Genomic DNA, 19759 nt, shown 5'->3' on the forward strand with positions numbered 1-19759 from the left:
GCACCATCAGTGTTGTGAGCTCTCAACGCTAGTCCCCACACAAGGCGACAGAAGTCTTCCGGTGTGAAGGACTAGCACATATAGGATCAAGAGTGTCATTCGGCGACAGTGGTTCGCTCTCTTTGCATTTTTTTTCTGGCCCAGCATGAGGAAGCAGTTGTTTGGGTAGTAAGTGCTTGTCATTGAATTGAGCCGGTAGCTGAATACTGCACCATCAGTGTTGTGAGCTCTCAACGCGGCCGTGGAATAGAAGTCACCAGGGAGTATAAAACACGTACAGTCAATGAAATGTATCATTTATTGGTCACTTGTAAGAAAAATAGACACTGTCAGCATTGTTGCACGTGACCACAAGTCAGAGTCAGGCACCTCTCCAACGGAAGACTTCCCGTGGTGACAGAAAAGACGCCGGACTGCATCGGCAGAAGTGGATTTCCCACTGACTCGTATCGTGCAGTGTTAAAAAGGAGCTCTTCTCATTTACATTTCCTTTAACACTCACATTACCTCACCCTTACGGACATCGTGCTCCTGCGAGAATCGTTTACACACATTAAGACTAGACCGAGAGACGAAACATTTTAGTTGTTCTTTCTGTTTTTGGAGTGATGCGCACGACATTACAAAACATGAAAAACCACGTGGAATGCACAAGATTCAGGCACATAATTTATAATCGAATTTTCTTACGATGCGTACTTTCGGCTACAGCCACTAAAAAGAGGCTGCGCCGTGACGTCACACACACCTTCAGGTCACATGTGGTGCACAAAACCACATTAACGTCACTGCTGTGTTCGTTTTAGTTCAAATCACCCTAGAGGAAGCCTTCTAAACGTTTAAATAGCAAAACTGAACACTAAGTGAATATACGGCACGTTTTTGTGAGTAACATGACCGAAACTCATCTGACGTCCCAGCCATTCTTAAGCTCTTCAAACGAAAACTGCAGGAGAAGAAATTCAAAGATTGCTTAGGTGGCGCTGGTGAATTCCAGGTCATTTTTCATGTAGAGCGCACCCTTGCGCACTATTAAAAAGGTCATTTCAAACTTTGGTGTCCTTACTTCTTGAGTTTATCTTTATTTAAGAAATACCCGGCGTACGTCTATGGGCAACAAAAGTATATAGACGAATCTTTGTAAAAGATCAAAGATGCCTTCTACCGCCACTGTATTGACGACACACTTATGCAGCACGCGTTAACTCTGGCTTCGTTTTATTATTCTTTTTAAAAGAAAAATGTCCCTATTCTGTTTGTGAAGCGACGGAAATAAATAAAGAAGCTTTCTGATTGCAGGTTTTATATATAGTTTTGGAACTAGTATTATTGCTGATATTGCGGCAAGTTGCATGAAATATGATCAGAGTTGACAAAAGCACAAAAAGGGCAGAGACAAAAATTAGAACAGGTGGGACACGCTCTGGCTACCAACTTATGCTTTCTTGCAGATGAGGAAATATGCAAGTGTCGGAGTAAGAGAAGAAAAAGAGCAGAATGGTATGATAGAAGACATTGACGTCAGCCAAATATAGTGTGGTGACACAGAACCACGGATGAACACAATTTTTGCGTTCCATTAGCCGCCCACACATGCACAGGTCGCACTATTTGTGATGTAAGCCGAGCCGCGTCAAGTGAACACGTTATAAACAACCCTGATATCAGCGATATGCGGACTTCCCTACCACAAGGTCCGCTTAACATAAATCCATGTGAGACTTGCAGAAGGCAGTGAGTCCCACAGGCCAAGGGGCTCCCCAATTGACTGTGGGGCGCTGGAGCTGTTATTCCACCCAGCGCAAATGGAGGGCGTTCGCTGTCCACCTTGCTTAGGGGAGTGGTTAAGTTTAAACCGCTCATGCGCCAGGGCCTTCCTGCCCAGCTGGAGAGGGTGGTGCTAGAGTAGATGGAGAGCTTAGGCTGTGAAGAGAGTGAGCGCACCAGCGTAAAGAAGTAGCATATACTGCTTCGGCTGAGATTACGTTGCGCCGTGCATGCGCCCTGCGTTGCCTGCGTGCGTCTTCGCTAGCCAATCAGTGCACCGGTTACAGCTCGCTTGGTCAATACGGTTGTGGTAAGTTCTTCGCGGAAATCTACCGGGAGTGTAGGCGCTTGCTTGCAGCGATGTTCGGTTTGCGCCAACAGGTGCTGCGCCTTCTTTCTGATTTTAGGTTAGAGTAGATGAGTAGCGTAGTGCGGACAATGCCAAGTATTGGACCACCCAGAGAAATCTTCAAAGACTTACACTGGGGGGATGCGTATTAGCCTTCTCTTTGGCCTTTGGCTGCTACTTACTAGGCCGTTGAATGACTCCTTCAGAAACATTATTTTACTCCCTGAACTTCTTGCCGTGCACTCGCTTTTTTTTTCCTTTCAAAGTCAACAGCCATGATCATATTTAGCTTCAAATCTTTGAGATGGGCATTGAAGCTGGTATCAAGCTCGGCTAGGTATGCTTGGACCTGGGGCCGTAATAAATCATCGTTTTAGAGACATGAATAACGTGCCGCTGTTACTGCGACGACACACAGTGAAAATATGCAACGTACAGCCTCGCTAACACGGACAAATACTGCTAATAATATAAAACACGGAGATTCTTTCCAGCACTCTTTCCTCTAATAGAAAGAAAGTCACGTGATCACTTGAGCTACTAGATCGATTCTCATTACGACCAGTGATGGAGCTCACGCTCAGCAATTGTCCTCGGTCACCGGATAGCACATTTTTATTCTCGCGACAACTGAGCTCTATGAAGCCTCGTCCCGCACTTGCCTTATTGCAGCTGGATAGTCACAGAGCGATGAATGAGTCACAAAATACTCATTCTACAGTTGAATCGTCGTTCCATTAGTCTACCACTTACAGCACTCGTCCGCCTTGATGTCTTGGTTCCTCCAGTCGGAGCACAAGTCGGAGCAATATAGCTTTGTTAGGGAGCTTCCCTTTACTCCCGTCTGCGTTCCACAATATCTGTTCTGTGGTGTGTATTGCGTAGCCCCTGCAGGATGGGAGAAGGGCGGCAGTAGGTCGCAGTGAGCGCTTGGAAAGCGCCGACCGAGCCCGTATCCAGAGTCGCTTGGCAGGGCGTGGCAGAACACTGTAGCTCGGTACTGCACGGTGCGTGCCGCCTGACTGCGCAGTTAAGTATCTTGGCCTCTGCATCTGTAAGTAATGCTTAGCAGGAAAGTACACAGCTCAGAGGTTCAACTCGCTCGTTAATTGGTGTTTAGGAGATTTCGGAAAAACGCTCGTGAGAACGTGCGCGGATAGCAGAAGGAAGGGAGGCGGTGCACTTGTATTTCGAGCTAGCAGTCAGTTGCCAATGCGCTGATGTGCCGAGTGCATTGCAAATATGATCGAGCGAAAAACCAAGCTTAGTCACATTTTCAATAGTAGCGACAGCTGTTAATGCACTGAGACAAGCTGATTTAAACCAAGTTTGTTCTTTTTCTATGTGAGTGGCGTGGACAGTAAGTTCGCACGGCAAGCAGCACGATAACCTCGTCGTGCTTTGCGGTGAGGAGCAGTGCAAGTAGTGCCAGTGCAAAAGGTACAGAGGGCGCCACGCTACCGGTCACGTGATGGCGGGCGTCACAGGAGGAAGCATGAGAATCATTGTTAAGTGCATCTGCGGAATTTTTCTCCTTTACGATAAAGCATAAGTGCCAGTAACCCCGTGTCCTGCCTATTTTCTTTTGTTTGCCCTTCTTGCGCTGCTGTTTTTATGGTGGAACGGATCCAGAAAAGCACATTGTTCCCGGTAACCATTCTTATCGCGGGTGCGTAACTTTCGTTTTCTCCCATCAGGCACGGTCACCCGCTGGTATTGTTCATCTTAACAGAAGCGAGAGTAGTGCTACCATCAAAGCGACGCAGACGCTGCAGCTGGTCGAATGCGCGGAGTTCATTGTCCTCTGAGCTTGCGGCGTTTGGACGAACACAATGCGATCTTCAATTGCGGGCGCAACTGGTGTCAGCTTGCGGAAGTACTCCACGAACGCATCGATGTCCTTGTCACCTGGAAGCAAAGTAAGGCAAAATAAGTCTCTCTTTTCTTCGCATAGAGCGTTGGTACAAAGAAATAAAAGCCTGAACGCACAAGCGAAGCGCGATGGAATTTTAACCATCACCATGGACATCAGCAGCACCCGGACTAGATCCCCTGCAGGGCGGGGCTCTCTCTCATATTCCTTCAATTAACCTCGTCATGTGTTAGCTGTATCCACTTGACAACTGCGAACTTCTCAAACTCATTCATACACCTAATTTTCTGCCCCGGCCGCGAAGATGTTTTCGATGAAAGCTAAAAACATGAAGCCCTTGTACTGTGTGATGCCAGTGCACGTTAAGAACCCAGATGGCCGAAATTTCAGAAGCCTTATACTAAACCATCTCTTATAACCTGAAACGCTTTGGACGTTAAGATAAACCAAATCGAACCAATGCTTAGCGGTCCCCTGCTCCGCTTGCCTTGCTTTGGAATGAATTTTGTTATCCTTCCATCGGTTATCCTCTCCTCGCACTACATGTCCTGGGAATGGTCAAATATTTGTTCTCGATTTTGACTAGATTGTGACTAACTCGAGTTATTTCTCCCCCCCATTCCGCGCAGTTTGTACCTCATAACGTTACAACTACCATTTTCCATTACATAGCTCTCTGCATTGTCCTGAATTTAAGTAGAAGCCTTTGTGTAATTACGTAATGGAAACTGATATCCTCAGCGATAAACAAGCGGAAATGAATAAAAGCGGCAAAAAAAAAAGGTGTATCGTTGAGCAATTACGCTCGTCGCCCGAAAAGTTTCTAGTTCAATGGAATGAATGGTCAAAAAGGGTCTTTCCCGCAGGATCAACTGCTATAAAAACTATCCAGGTTCGTTATTGAGAACATTATTCGAGTAAAAATTCCTGACTCCAAATATCGGCAGAAATATGCCAAATAATGTTCTCAAAAACGAACCCGGATACTCTTTATAGAAGTTGAATTTGTGGGAAGAAACCTTCTTGAACTGGAAACGTTTGGAAACAAAAACGATGCTTTGTTACATTAGTTCGCAAGTTTAGATTCTAGTTTAACATGATGAATCTCTCAAATTTATGTTATAAAGAAGAATTAAGAGCTAAAGCTAAAGTTGATACTACCCGTCGGATCAGACATGTCAGAAGTCGCGATAGTGTAGAAATAGTTAGTTAGGCACAAAATATAAATTTGAGATTGTTGCGGGGAAGCACTGAAATCCGTTGACCGACGTTTCGACAAGGTGACTAGGCTCTACGTGGGGCCTCTTGTCGAAACGTTGGGCAGTGAAGGTTCCGCCTCCCTACACCAATTATTTTGTTTGTTTTCCTGTCAAGAATTGTACGTTTCTACCTTGTTTGTATCGTTAATTTTTCAAAGTTTTATTATCCTTGGGTGAAAAGAGAGCAGGTTATATTTTGAAAGTCTAATATCGTCAACGATCGCACGCAGCAGAACGTAACAAAACAAAGCACGAGTGAACGTGCATGCTCTTTGTGGGCAGATGAGCGAAATAGCACAAGACTAGGCTTATAATTGGAAACAAAGGGAAACAAGACAGATGGACAGCGCAAGAAGACACGTGGTTGTTGGAACGCTGTCAGTGAAGCTCGGTAATTGTTACTCGCAAGCAAAAAAAAGAGAAAAAATCACATATAGTGAAGAAGAGCAGAAGAAAATGCGATGTACCGGAATAATTTAAGTCTTAAATTCATTCAGAAATCAAGCACTAAAGCATTTGGGCCCACGTTAATCCATGGCCTCACGGTCGTGTAATACCTGAAGTTTTATCCCTCAACTATATTCATGGAAATCAGTCAACGATCCTTCTTAAAGGGGTCATGCCATGGTCATCCAATATATTGCAGGTTTCTAGTCTGGCAGATGATACTGAAACTTATTACTTTATTTCCGAAGTTTGAGCGCCCTAGAAGCATTCTTTAAATCAGTGACTGAAGTTGAGACTGCGAAGCTCCACTCAGCGGCAGCGATCGCCATGTTGAGACGAGTGGTGACGTCATAGACCGACTCCGAGTCGTCTATTGCTGTGCCAGCGCTGATACACTGTACTGTGTTCGCGCTTGCTCAAAGGCCAGCATGACTGAATAAGCGTACTCAGCATGCTTCTGAAAACAAAATACAGACTGTAGTGAACTGCGATTTAGTTCTTGTCTACACATCCTCCTTCCGCGGGACCGCCGCCATCGTCCTTGGCATTACTGCCCTCACCGCCGTAAACATTGCCCCGCCGGTTCTGCCTCCGAGCCTCCCGCAAGCCGTCCGGGCCATCGATATGCCAGATACCTTGCGCCCGTGTCCGAAAAGCATGCGAAATTTTTTTTTTTTTCAAAATAATTTTAGGCCCTGAGAAAAGAAATCTAAAAAAATGCTTTTTTTGAGAAATGTCGACACATACGATGGCAATTTCTGCTTATAGCCGCATAGCATCTTCCGCTTGTACGGCGCCTGTCTTCTTGTACGATAGCTACGCTGCTAACGCGTCACCGAAATTAATAATTTCCTTCACTACAATACCATAGGATTGAGAGGAAGTTTCATGATAGAGTGGCCCTTTTACTAGAACGCCTCGCTGATCACTTACAAAGTGCCGTCCGCTGTGGCTTCGATGCTAAGCAATGTAGGCCTATAGCGACGATTAGGGAGAAGCAGGCGGCCAGAGCGCTGTCTTAGCCGCGCTGGCGGGTGGCACAATTGCTGTAAGCTTGAGGCCTCCTGTGCTGCCTCATGAGCTTATCGTCGACTTTCATGATGCGGCTGGGGCCAGACCTTGGCCTGACAACGGACAGCGTAAACGATGCGCTGCTAAGACGGGACGGGGCATTTGGCGCCTCAATGTAGCGCGCCGCACCATACACACTACGCTGCTCAGCTGTCGGATGGTACTGGAAGAATGTACAAGAGCGCCGTCGGACGTCATTGTATGTGAATTTTATGCGTCGCTATCAAGACGTGTTTCAGTGTACAGTGAGTGCGTTGTTCGAGCGGGCCAGCTCATGCGGCTACTCGGGCACAGACGTGCTCTTGAATCCCGCCCACAAGCACCACTATTGCGCAGGTTAAAACCGCTGACAGAGATCGAAAAGCAGTTTGGGGTAACTGCGGTTGTTGTATTTTGTTCGCCACATAGGCTCTGCGTAACTGTAGTGCTTTGAATAGCGTAACCGTGGTTGATGGTGTTCGAGCAGAGAACATGCAGTAGACAACGCGGCGTCGGTTTGTGTCGTCACCTGCTACGCCGGCGGCCAGATCAGCAAGCTGTTCACGAAGATCTGAAAATAGAAGTTTTAAAAATATCCGCAACTCCGATGGAGCTGAAACTTCGAGGTTTAATTCTTGGCACATCCCGAATAAGATGCAATAAAGATTATATATTCCAAAATTACTGTCATGACTCCTTTATAAATTCCCTTGTGAAAAACATCTCCCCAGTGTAACTGCTGGTTACTATCCTACAGAACATTAAAAATAGTCAGTACCAGATGTATCGCATCAGGGTATATGAAATTATTGCTCATATCAGCCTGTCTTGATGTCCCCTTGAAATTTCCGTGCAGAAATGTAGCAGTGATTGCGTTTGTCAAACTCCTGTTCAGCACGACATTCAATGTCGACTGAGCGTCCACGCGCCTTGATAGCAGCGCTGAAGGTATTGAACCACCTGATGCAATAAAGATCGAGTCCGCCTGAAAGCGGCGTTCAGTCTGGCGTGGTCATTTTCAAAGTGACGGTGTTGTTATGCAGAAAAACCGGCGTTCAGTGCACCGGTTGTGTTCGGTGATGGCAGCCTAGCCAACTGAAAACATACGGTGGCTCTAGTCGTTGCTTTATTTGCAGCTGAAGGCGACGCAGAACTCTGTCGTATCATAATTTTAATTGAGATAGTATTGTTTTTATAGTGTATGCGTAAGACACAGAAATTTTAAGATTGTAAATTGCCTTCCTAAAAACCCGCCCGCTGCACCTCTGTTGCAAGCTCCAACTCCAACGGCACTTCGTCACATGGAGCGCGAAGCGAGTAGCGCAACGTCTGACGAATCGATCTAGTTGGCGGAGTGGCACGTGAGGGTTTTCCCAGTGTTCCTCCACTTCGGACACCATGCGTGAGTTTCCTCGTGAGCACATTTATTCATATAAGTGTGGCAATTCGCTTTAGGACACTTCCCGCAGGGGCAGCAAGCACCACAGCTATGTCGAAGATATTTAGGAGGTTTACGGAAACATCACAATCGAAATCGACAGCAGAATCACAAAAAGATTTGGCTTTGTATTGCTCTGTCAGCTGACACATGAACAGCTAAAGCTGATACCGATGAGTTCGGTCAAATAGGGAAGCGAAAGGGCATTACGAGTTGAGTCACAAACTGATCATCACCTGTTACCTCATATGTGTGAGGTGAGTGACCGCAATGGTGTATAGAGGGGAGAAGTATAGACTAATCAACTCACCGTATTCCAAAATCTCTGCGCCGCTAAAGTTGTAACCGTCGCCCCCTTTGGCGACGTACTCGATGGTGATAATGGTGTAGTTCTTGTTCACATCGACCAGTTCAAGGGCAGGGACGATGCAGTGAGTGCATAGCGTCTTCAGCGATACGACTCGTTGCATCCTGGGCTTTGAAACATCGTAATAGACCCGAAACCCTGAAAAAACAAACAAAACACAGTGTATAGCCTTTCACAACCACCGCTTCGTATTTGTGCTCCTCCAATAAAGGTCTGAAAGTTAGTTTCACTTGATCCCCCCCCCCCCCCCCCAACACGCACACTCTTAAAAAATAAAAAATAAAAGTTCGTGCTACCTACTATAGGCCAACTAGTGCTTGTCACATATGTTGCTGGATTCTTATTAACTGCAGCTAGTAAATGGAGTGCTAGTAACTGTTACTAGTTCAAAAAGCTAGCAGCTGTAACTAACCTATCCAGGCGAGCCTAGTAATAAGAACTAGCCTAGCAATGCAAAATATTGCCGAAACGTTGCCTGAATGTCACCATATATCGGTCCGTAACGTTGCAGATGTTTTCACAAAGGCCGTAATTAGCACATGCACACCCCAGATAAGGTCAATATATATCAGTCGTACAAGAATACTACGAAGCGCACCATTGCTCTGCGCGCGCACACAGAACACCAGCTTTCAGCGAGCTAATATTTCCTACATGATGACACCCTGTTTTAAAGCAGTGACACTCGCAAGTTCAGAGAAGATATTTCAATCCTTTTGGCGCTCGAAATGGCAAAAATAAAAAATACAAGCGTGTATGATCATGTTGCTAATATTTGTTATTTTAAAGTGTCCGCTCTGCCGTCTTGGTGCAAGCCTTGTCCAATTATTTTACAAATTTCTGTTCACCTTTTTAGTCCTAGTAACCGCTGCTAGTTCAGTTCTAGCAACTAGTAATCGCTGCTGCATCAACTACCTTGGTTAGTAGTGACTCCAGTTACTACCTGCACTGTGTTTGGGGTAGTAAACAATTAGTAGCAGGCTAGCAACAGTCGCGAAAAGGTATTACTGACTGTGGTTTCTAGATGCCTTAGTAACTCGCACAAGTTTATTTTTACGAGTCCAGTGCTTAAACAATTCTAGACTTACGGAGAAAAACAGCACTGCGTGCTTTTCATCTGCCTAGGACAGCTGCCACAGTATCTAGCAAAGTCTGTGCACCCGTAACACAATAGAAGGCATTGAAATAAATGCGTTTGCTCTTGCATACCTTTACAACCGTATTGAGCATTAATTATTGATTTCGATGGAGGCAAAACACATAAGCGTCTCTATGAAATTGACTGTTAGCGCGCGTGTCGCAAGCGCGACCAAGTGGTCAAGCTTGCTCGATTGCTTTCTAACAGTACAGTCTCTTTTAAACTTCACCAGTCACTTCAGCAGACCCACCTGAGATCTGCGGAAAACTGCCACGTGGCTCCAGGGGATGGTAATCCTCGACTCCATGCTCGAAAAGTCTGTACAGGTGAGCGCCCGTCACGTTCACCAGGGCCAGCTTGTTTCCAAAAGGAAGCGCGATCATCACATCCTCCATGGTGATCTGGTCTGCACCATCGAGAATTTGCAGCAACATGCAAAACGATTAAAACGAGCGGGTAAACCAATAATTTCAACGACTCTAAGGAACGAATGATGACGGGAAGTAGACGGTGAGTATAAACGCGTTATCAGCGCAATCTGAATTCTGTTGAATGCAACAAACAACGCATGTTGCAGTTCATCACCTGGTGGGTAAAGGCTCAGCAATCATTCTTTTTTCTTTTTTTTGGAGAAGCTTACAGTTTCAGTCCTCAGTATACATATACATTTTGCACTTCGAGTCTTTTTTCCATCGTTCTTCTTCATATGCAGGACAATTTGAGGGCCGTAACTACCTTTGGAAGTTTGTGGACTGCCTCAGTGGCACAGGTGCGCAACAGAGTTTTTTCGCTGTACGAAAAAGAAACGCTGCGCTTTCAGCCCATCCCGAACTAATTCTTAGGCTATTTACCGAACGCAGTGTATCCAGTGCGATTCATCTTTCGCAGTAGGAACTTCCTTTTGTACTGTTTTTTTTTAAATAAAAAGCGTTTTAAATAGGTTTGCTACAAAATACAGTGTTTACATTATTTACTAATATATCTCGGCCGGTGTTCCGAATATAATCGCTGTTTGCTTTCGCAACAATGCCTACCCCGTGTTCTGCGGTTAGAACACTGTCTTACGTAAAGGGAACATAATAGGGCGCGAATTTCTCTTATAATCAATAGATCGACCTACCAAACTGCAAACGAATTGTGCGAAACATCTGTCATACGTTTCTATGACACTAACTGTTCTAGAAGCGTATATAGAGAAAATGACAAGCTCGGTTATGAAACTGATGCCAAGGGAGCCCACAGTCACTTACACGAAGGAAAGAATAGGATATTCTTTTTCTGTTGATGAGTGCGAAGTGATAAGTAATCGTGGAGGTAATTATGACAAAATAGAAGAAAAAGCAACCCTATGCTGCGTGTAGAACCAAAACCGTGACCTCAAAATTTTGCGCCCGGTGCTCTACAGACTGAGCTAGACGTTTTTCTTGCTGGATATATATGTTGATTACAACCTATCCTAGAGAGTGTTCGCAAGCGCTACCAGCTTGCATAGCGGCGGATCGCCCAGTGATAATGCGAATGTCAGCCCACTGGCGGCATGTGGTTGTTTTGTATTCTTCTTTGCGACCATTTATCTCCACGAGTAGAGTAAATTATTACTTCACCTGAGGCAATAACATATAAAATTTTCTGTGCTCTACTTTGAGCGAGCGCCTTTTCGCTTTGTTCGCGTGTACTCATTCTATGCCAGGTATGGGAAGTACACTAAGGGACGAACAGTATCCAAACAAATTGGCTTTGAAATCGCATTTCATAATTGTCCTCACTCTTCAAGAGTGTCTTTAGATTTTGCAACCGTATGTATGAACGCGTAGGAACAGTGTGAAGTTAGGAATCTAGCTTTAAACCTCTGTTTACATGAATTTCTATGGGCAGATACACCACTGGTGATGGCACAGCATACAAATTTTGATATTTGTCAGGCAACACAATTGAACCTCAAGGTTTTAATAACGTTTCCGTGCGCATTGGCAACCCTTATGCATAGTTTCCAAATGCTTAGTTTACAACATGCCTGACGTCGTAATAAGTACACATGGACTTGGACTTCTTTGAAGTTCTGCACGTACAGTACTCTAAAAGGCCCACATGTTGCGCGTCTTGTCGATGTGAGCCACACAGACATATAGATTCTGGGAAGTGTCATACAGAACATATCAAGGCGTGAGCCTGAGCCTCACCTGATCGTCCGATGGAAGTGCGAATCGAGCCTCCGTTGATGAAGACCCCATTGGCAATGGACCAGATGCGGCTGGAGCCGGTGTTCGTGTCCAGGTAGTGCTCGAAAAACGAGTCGGCCAGAAGGTTCCCGATGTTGCACTCGGCCCTCCGGCAGGCGTTGTCGTCGGCATTGAGCAGCACCCGCGACGCGCCCACGGGCGCCCTAGTGGCTGCCGTCACGTACTCGCGGTACTTGCCCAGCAAATTCAGCATGTCGTCGTCTGCACAAAAGCTTCTCTGCTGTACGAAAGGCGACGTCTTGGGACAAAGACTAGCTGCTTCGTCATTGTTGTTTTCAAAACTGCTTCGTCCTTGCAGAATGTTAGGGAACTAGCTGTACAACGTTTACATCTATCCTGGATAGCATCGCAAGAGCAAGTGCTTGTGCTAGGTGTTTCAGGGTCTTAAACGTCGCATGCGTATACATTGCTGAGGAAATCATTTCCTCATGGCGAGCAGGAACTTATAGCAGCCTACTTACTGTAGAATTTCTAAAAATAAAGAGGTGGGTTAAAACAGTCCTTATAGCTGATAAATGCGCACCAACAAGTAGGTTTTGCTGAAAATCAAAACTGAATATTGTTCTCAGATTTTTGTCAAAATAGATAAATATCTCAAAATATTACAAGAACAGTAAACTTTCTTCCTGAAAGTAAAATAAATAATCCATCGTTTATAGTGCGTACTCGTTTAAATGACGTTTTTCTTCAATGCTAAGAAACATGCCCGAGGTTAGTTAGCATGGAAACTCGACCTAGCTATTTTGTTATACATAGTAAATCTCTACGTTTATTTAATAAAGTTGAACTGAAATGAACTAAACAAGGTGATTTGCCCTGTTTTTAGTTAAGAAGCTGGTTGCGAATAGTATTAGTGTAGCTTGATACTTTTTCTGCTTAGCACGTAGTACATGTCTTTATATACTAACAACTTTGGCGCTGCATTTTAAACAAGGCGCTCAGATGAGCTAGGGGAGATTGCTGAGACACTTCGGCAAAGACGAAAGTCAAGGAACTCAATAATTGCAGAGAGCTGCTCCGTCTGTTGCGCTGCCTAGTTTCATTCGGGAACCTTCTACTGAATACATGCGTCAGCCAGTGAACCTTAATTACGCAGCGCACGTGTAAAATTTCTTGCTCTTAACATGCATTCAGCTTTGTTAATTACATTTCAAAATACGCGCATGCCACGGTGCATGCTCACCTAAAGCTACTAAAGTTCTTTTGCGACAGGCTAGGCGTTATTCAGAAGCAGCGCTCACCTTCAGGAATGGAGTGCTCTATGAGTATTGGATTTCCGGACCACGACGCCACGTTGCCCGCAGCATCGAAGGACACGTTCAAGAACCCGAGATACTTCCCGTAGCAGTGGGCTTGAACGACGAGCCCTTTCGTTCCGTCCGCTCTGGTTACAATAGTCGGGTATGGCCCCTTCGGCTTATCTTCCTTTGGATGATCATCACCTATCGAGACAGGTAGCAGTGACAAAGAGAAAAAAAATAGATAGGATGTTTGGCTGCTTAAACATTAATGCTTATAAACTACTTAAATCCTTCAGCTTAGTGTAGTGAATACACTACCTATATACGGTGCGCAAAGCGACGGCCGCGCGCAAGTGGCGGATTGGATAACTACATCACACATTGTGCACATTGCAGGGGTAGGGGAGCCTTCCCCTTTGTGCCTTCTGCCTGCAATGTGGACAATATTTGTGCACATTTCAGTGCCTCACTTCCCTTGCAATGCGGACGCATTGTTCACTTCGCGAGGAAGGGGACCCTTCCCTTTGTTCCTTCTGACCATACCCAACTAAGCCTAGCACGCTAAATCAGGTTTAGCCAATGTATGATGACACATCGATACCTTATATTTACCAAATAGAGCCTCAGAGGAACGATGTATGACGCGAAGACACCAAGGGGAACGGTCCCCTTCCCCTTTGTGCCTTCTGGCCATACCCAGCTAAGCCTAAAACGTTATATCAGGCTTAGCCAATGTGTGATGACACATCAAGAACTTATTTTTTTACTTGTGCCGGCTTAGGCAACATTGGTGCCAATTAAGATAAACTAAATTTGTCCTTGACATTAATCTCGGTCACTGTCGCTCATAAGAAGTCATATTAAAGCTAGGTCTTGGTTGTGGTCCTAGGAGAACTCGGTTAGGCCGACGGGAACCGCTGAAATCCATGCTGTAGGCCAGAAGAGTTAACTCCTGCTGAAACAAAATATATCAGCAGCGAAAATTGGTTCTGCAGATAAAGATAAGTAGCGGAAACTCGCCTCCCGCGCGCACAATAAAAACCTATAAACGGTTTCAAAGGCACCCCTATAGGCAGTTAATCGGACCGTTAGTTTACATATGCTGCCTCTTACGTGGTGATAGACCTGTACAAGGTTCCCTTCTAATAAGCAAATGCTACGAACTTACTACATAGCCGGAGTGAATTCATTTCGTATTAAGAAATAAAACCACCAGGGTAAGCCTACTGAGCGATCGAAAGGGCGCCCGACGTACTTAGTCCACCGCTACATCGTGCAACGCTGGGAAGAACGCTCGGGCCACGGCAGGACTTCTGATTACGATCGCGCAGAATGCACACAGAATGAGTTGACGATGACAAAGCACAGCTGAAAGAAATGATCCGAGCTTACCTGTGTAGAGGAATGTGTGCGAATGCCCTCCAACGACCACATCCACGGCTGGAACTTCCATGGCGATTTCCATGTCCCGTTCATATCCCACGTGGGTCAAGGCAATGATGATTTTGACGCCTTGTTTTTGTAACTCCTCCGCTTCCATTTTAATGGCCTCGACGTCATCGGAGAAAGTCACGTTTCCTGCATGAGAGACGAGAACAATTAGGCGCGTACCAGGCAATAGAGCTGTAGGCCCAGAGGCCCCAATGGCTAGATATAATCGTGCGAGTGCTTTGGATTTTCATGCTGCAATCTGCAAAATGTGTTGCGACGTTCATCGGAGTTAGCCATTAGACCTTTAAATTTATTTCCCGATATAGGAACCTGTATGACGGGGGCCGCACCATGACCACTGTTACGCTGTTGCTTTTGGAGATGATATTCTCGTGGCAACTATTAAGTGCATGTTCTAGAGCTTTCACTCCAACGAAATGACGTCATCTGTCCCTCCGTCTGTCTGATAGTCGTCACAAACAAGCCTCTGGCAGGGGTTATAGGGCAGGTGACATGACCCGATTCTGATTGGTGGGCGGGTTGTGTGACAGTCTAAATCGCCTACACCGCACGACTACTCGAAATTAAGAATAAAGTCAGGTGATAATGCTTAGTAGCAGGAGAGTTGTGTGAAGCGTACTCGATAACAAGAGCAAGTGGTGCGTGCAGTGGGGTACACTTCTGTTTAGGTGTGTGCGAATAGTAGGTTTTTGAAGACAATCGAAAACGAAGTACACTTACGCTACTGAATAGAATACAAATGTTGTTATAGCTTCCCTCCCGAATCTAATACCAATCAATTAGCGATAGCACCGAATCGAATGTTTGGTCCAACACTCGCTAATCGTACATACTGCGAAACTTTAAAGCAATAGCGATGGCGTTACGGTGCAATAATAACTTGTGTAGTCAGAGCCATATCAATTAAATGACACAGCACTGATCTCCATTAAGGGGCAGGAATATTGAATAAATATGTTGACACTTTGAGAGCCAGGTTATATTTGTATGAAAGAAAAAACATTTTTTTTGGTGATGCCTATAGATAATCCTAATGTCACATCGCAAGACATGAGACAAATGAGAGGGGCGATAGTACGTATGAGACAAATTGTTTCCGGGATCAAGTTTCCTGGCAGGGTTGCTGAACATTCCTTAGATATGTGCTTGCCGCGTCGGCCAGTCTTACGGGCTATGTATGAGCATATAAATGAATCTACGCGAGCGTGACCTCTCGAATGGGCCGTATAAGTGCACTGAACTCTTCACCCCGCGCATACTAATCTGTATAGGATGACACCCTGAGCCGGTATATGTGCTTTGTTTCTCCAGCAGTCGTCGAATAAACTACAGCGGGCCTTACTGATACTCATGTCAATTACACGATAAGTATTTTAAACACAATATTTTGAGTCGTTTGAACAGTCGAATACGGGGACATTCGACTCGCCGTTAGAAATTTTTCAACATTCGTAAAAAGCTGATTTTGTTTCGACGTAGTTCGGATGAAAATTGGCCGAACATTTTGCGCGATATGGGCACTTTCTTGACTTCTTTCTTTATCTTCATGGGCGCTTGTTAAGAATTGTTATATCTGCGTATTTAAGACGTTATTTTTATTTAAAATGTTTTAAGTCTATGCCAACTCTCCATGTCCTTCACTATATATGCTAGCCAAATTTGTTGTTAATGAAACACGAACCAACCCGCCCTGCAGCAAGTACCTCTAAGATCTTTTTGTGAACAGGAGCGCGCTTCGTTGTTCAAGCGATGCAGGGCTGCTGGTTGTCGGCGCTTTTAAGGTTTCCCTCATCTTCCTTTTTAGCGCGAAAGTACTGATCCGCCGATTCAGAGCTTAGAAAAATCGTCTAACATCATCTAACTTTCGCGTGTTCGAAAACTCGCGCCGGGTAGCAGCGGCGCCCTCTCAGTGTCTAGTGGGCAAGCACATCGGCTTCCCAGACAGTACTCCGCCCACCTGATAATTGCAGAACCTTTAGAAGTGCGCACAAGCGGGAGACGTTATTATGAATTTATTTTATGTGGTCTAGTTCTGCGCTAGTGAGTATTGCAAATATAGCAAACATTTCGACACCGTTCCTCCTTTAGTAACGTTGTTGTACCTTTCTCCTTGCCTTGCATCCCAGTCCTTTTAGTCGGGTCAGGTACAGGCCAGTTGCTTCAGTAAAACACATATTAGAAGTTTCCGTGGCTGGAACGCATCTACTTCGTTCCCGATTATGTTGTTATATCAACATAACAACACCCTACATTACCGAGCATCCTTGTTTCTGTTCTTTTTGTCAGAGTCCTTACAGTTTTAGTGTTTAAACATCAGCTTTCAAAAATACAGCGTGTCTATGTATTAACACGTGAATGCAACGCACATCAACGCTGTTATCACGTGACCAGAATGCTAAGGGATAGCGTCAAAGCGAAGCAAAGGTTGGAGGCACAGACGCAGAGCAACGCTACAGCTTGCGCAATGAATATGACTATCGTGTGATGGCACCCTGGGTATCGCGTTGAGTCAACAGCTCTGTCCATAGAGTAACTTCGAACGCTTTTGTGGACCACGGTTTGGCATAAACAGGCGGGTAACCTTGAGGAAGATAGCCGACAATAATAAACTGCGTTTGCCATATACGCTATTCTGCTGAAGTGGATAAACTCAACAGGAGTAGAAGGAACAGCTCACCCAATAGCTTGTCGTACGTACGTCTAGTGGTGATTTTAGACCCACATCCTTCCCCCTTTGTCACGATTGACACAAACAACAAAATAAAAATGGCACAGGTTATCTTTGTTAAACGGAATAGAGTGCGAAATACGGCCCTTTTATAGGCCTACCTCTTCTAACTCGGTGCCATTGCTCTTTTTGATTTTCACGATACATACCTGATACACAGTTTCGATATCTATACGTCCGCTGCAGTTTCAGCTGTACATAAGGCGACATCTGGGAGCCATCGCGGTAAATGGCGGAGGTTTCCCCATTACACTTACTTGAGGTGCCATATGGGAGCCGCGGCGTCCAATAGCGAATGATTAACTTTACTTGAAACTGGCTATCACGAGAAAAACTACCCGTCTCTGAGGCTCAGCGGTTGAGAAGCTACGCTACATATTACCGGGGTTCTAACCCGACTGATTCGAATCCGCTTTTTTTTTTTAAGCGAGTACCGCAGCTCCATTCATTGATGAGTTATAAGTTGGATCCATCACTCTTCCTGCTGGCTGGGGAACTTGAAAGAATCATCGAGTAGACTTGAGTGCTGAGCCGCTATACCGGACACGGTTAAAAGCACCCGTGCTAGACCACGTGGTTGCGACCTCAGAAAACAATAGAACAACAGAGCGCAGGCATAAACAAGATTGGAAAATATTCTTGGTCGGTGTTGGGGAGTGTACAATATAATGAACGTAGTAATATAATCAACCATTAGGCTCTATGAACAACGACTGCAGTGTGTGAGACGTAGTATCGAAAACGAAGCTGGTAGAAGGGAGGATTAAGCCAGAATTCTCAAGTACAAATACCGTGCCGATAATAAAGCAGCAGATGCAGTGGAACCACAAGGCGCTCGATTTCGCGAAGCAAGTCTGTGCGACTGCATTTTGCGAGCGTCTTCAGGGAAATGAGTCTCACCTGGGGACGAGAGCTCTGGGGTGTCCATTGTGACGGCGCCGATGATTCCAATGCGATGACCTTGAACCATCACCACAGCGGACTTGTTCACGCTCCCTAGCAGTCCCGGCTCGGCGCTGAAGTTGGCATTGCTGGCCAGAACCGGAACGGTGAGCCTGAGCCTGTTCACAAACGGCTGCAGAACAGTGGGGCCGTCGTCGAACTCGTGGTTTCCCAAGCACTGCAGAAAGGTACAGGCGCGTTCATCGCCACGCACAAGAAGATGCAAATCAGGAGCCTGCTCAAGTCTGAATACGCTTTACCCGCACCCTGCTTCACCCGTCCATGCTGTGTTCGCTGTAAGCCTACCCATGAAATTAAACATAAGCCCAACGCAGCATAGTTTCTTTTTCAATCTCATCACGATGTCCACATTCCTGATACGGCGCGCATAAATCATTCGTAAATAGGTCCTATAGCAAGTGCATTCGAGTCATAATGACCATCATTTCGGCGTACAGGTTGGCTGGTAAAATGCACAGTGTGCACTGACTGATGGACTAGTCTCACCTCTGTCTGTGGTATGCTGTTGAGGCAGTGCGTGTAAATCAAAATGACTGACGTCATTAGTAGCAACAGAGTACGTAATGTTCTCGAATTTGATGGCACCGCGAACTAGTCATGATTAGTGTGAGAGGAATAGCGTCCCTTTTTATGTTCCTTGAGTGGTTATATATCGAGCGTATCCAATTGTTCCCGCCGTATGTAGGTTGCGAGAGTTTACGCGATTGAATACCACCTAAACCTAACTGCGCGGATTTTCTTGTGCCAGAGAAACAGGGAGAGCGCAGGAACACAATATTTCCAAGTTGTACATGTTTGTTGCCAGACCATGAGAGCGCATTTCTTATCAGGCGCCGAGCGCAGATATCTAAAAGAAAAAAAATATATAAATAGCATGGGCTAAACGAGCCTGCGTAAATACACGTCGATGTTTGCTAGACAGCATCTTTAGGTACACGCTGACAGTCACTGCTGAAGCGCTTATATTTCTTTGCAAGACTGTACGGCGTGTTTCAGGGAAGACATCATGCAATTTGAAAAAAAAAAAAATAGTGCGTTCTAAACAGACAAAAAACATTTGGAAGAACAAACTCTCTGCTGCGGCGGACAAAGTATGCTGTATTTGTCTAATCATATACCTAATTAAATAAATCCATCTAATTAACATTTGTTATCGCAGTTAGGTGGTTAGTCCAAATGGGAGTTAGAAACGGTGAATGAGATGGTGCAGTATAAGTTTTTGAAGCGAAGAAAAATTTGTTTTAATTGTCCTACACCACGGGGAAATTCGACACTTTTCTTCGTATGAAACCGAAACTGATCTTAATGGACGCACAGGAAGTTCGGTACAGAAGTGACGTCCGATGACGACGTAATGCGCAAGTGGTTCAGTTTTTTCTGCTAGGGCCACTGAAAACAAAGGGGAAGTGCGCACATGCGAGGACTGCGAATCTGATCCCAAGAGTGC

General features: G+C 45.3%; 1 protein-coding gene across 1 annotated transcript in view; it reads right to left on the reverse strand.

Annotated features, from left to right (window-relative positions):
• Positions 1 to 285: 285 nt before the first annotated feature.
• The window catches only part of LOC146208823 (protein 5NUC-like), a 79697-nt gene continuing 60223 nt past the window's right edge, over positions 286 to 19759 (reverse strand). The window contains exons 3-10 of the mRNA XM_084596200.1: positions 18250 to 18469; positions 14562 to 14747; positions 13170 to 13370; positions 11869 to 12129; positions 9939 to 10094; positions 8494 to 8688; positions 3867 to 4024; positions 286 to 531 (exon numbers count right to left, since the gene is read on the reverse strand). Of these exons, the coding sequence (XP_084452326.1) occupies positions 499 to 531; positions 3867 to 4024; positions 8494 to 8688; positions 9939 to 10094; positions 11869 to 12129; positions 13170 to 13370; positions 14562 to 14747; positions 18250 to 18469 (1410 nt within the window). The 3' untranslated portion in view covers positions 286 to 498. The remainder of the gene's footprint in view (positions 532 to 3866; positions 4025 to 8493; positions 8689 to 9938; positions 10095 to 11868; positions 12130 to 13169; positions 13371 to 14561; positions 14748 to 18249; positions 18470 to 19759) is intronic.

Source organism: Amblyomma maculatum, chromosome 1, assembly GCF_055883805.1.
Source record: "Amblyomma maculatum isolate TAMU_Amacu chromosome 1, ASM5588380v1, whole genome shotgun sequence".
NCBI lineage: Eukaryota > Metazoa > Arthropoda > Arachnida > Ixodida > Ixodidae > Amblyomma > Amblyomma maculatum.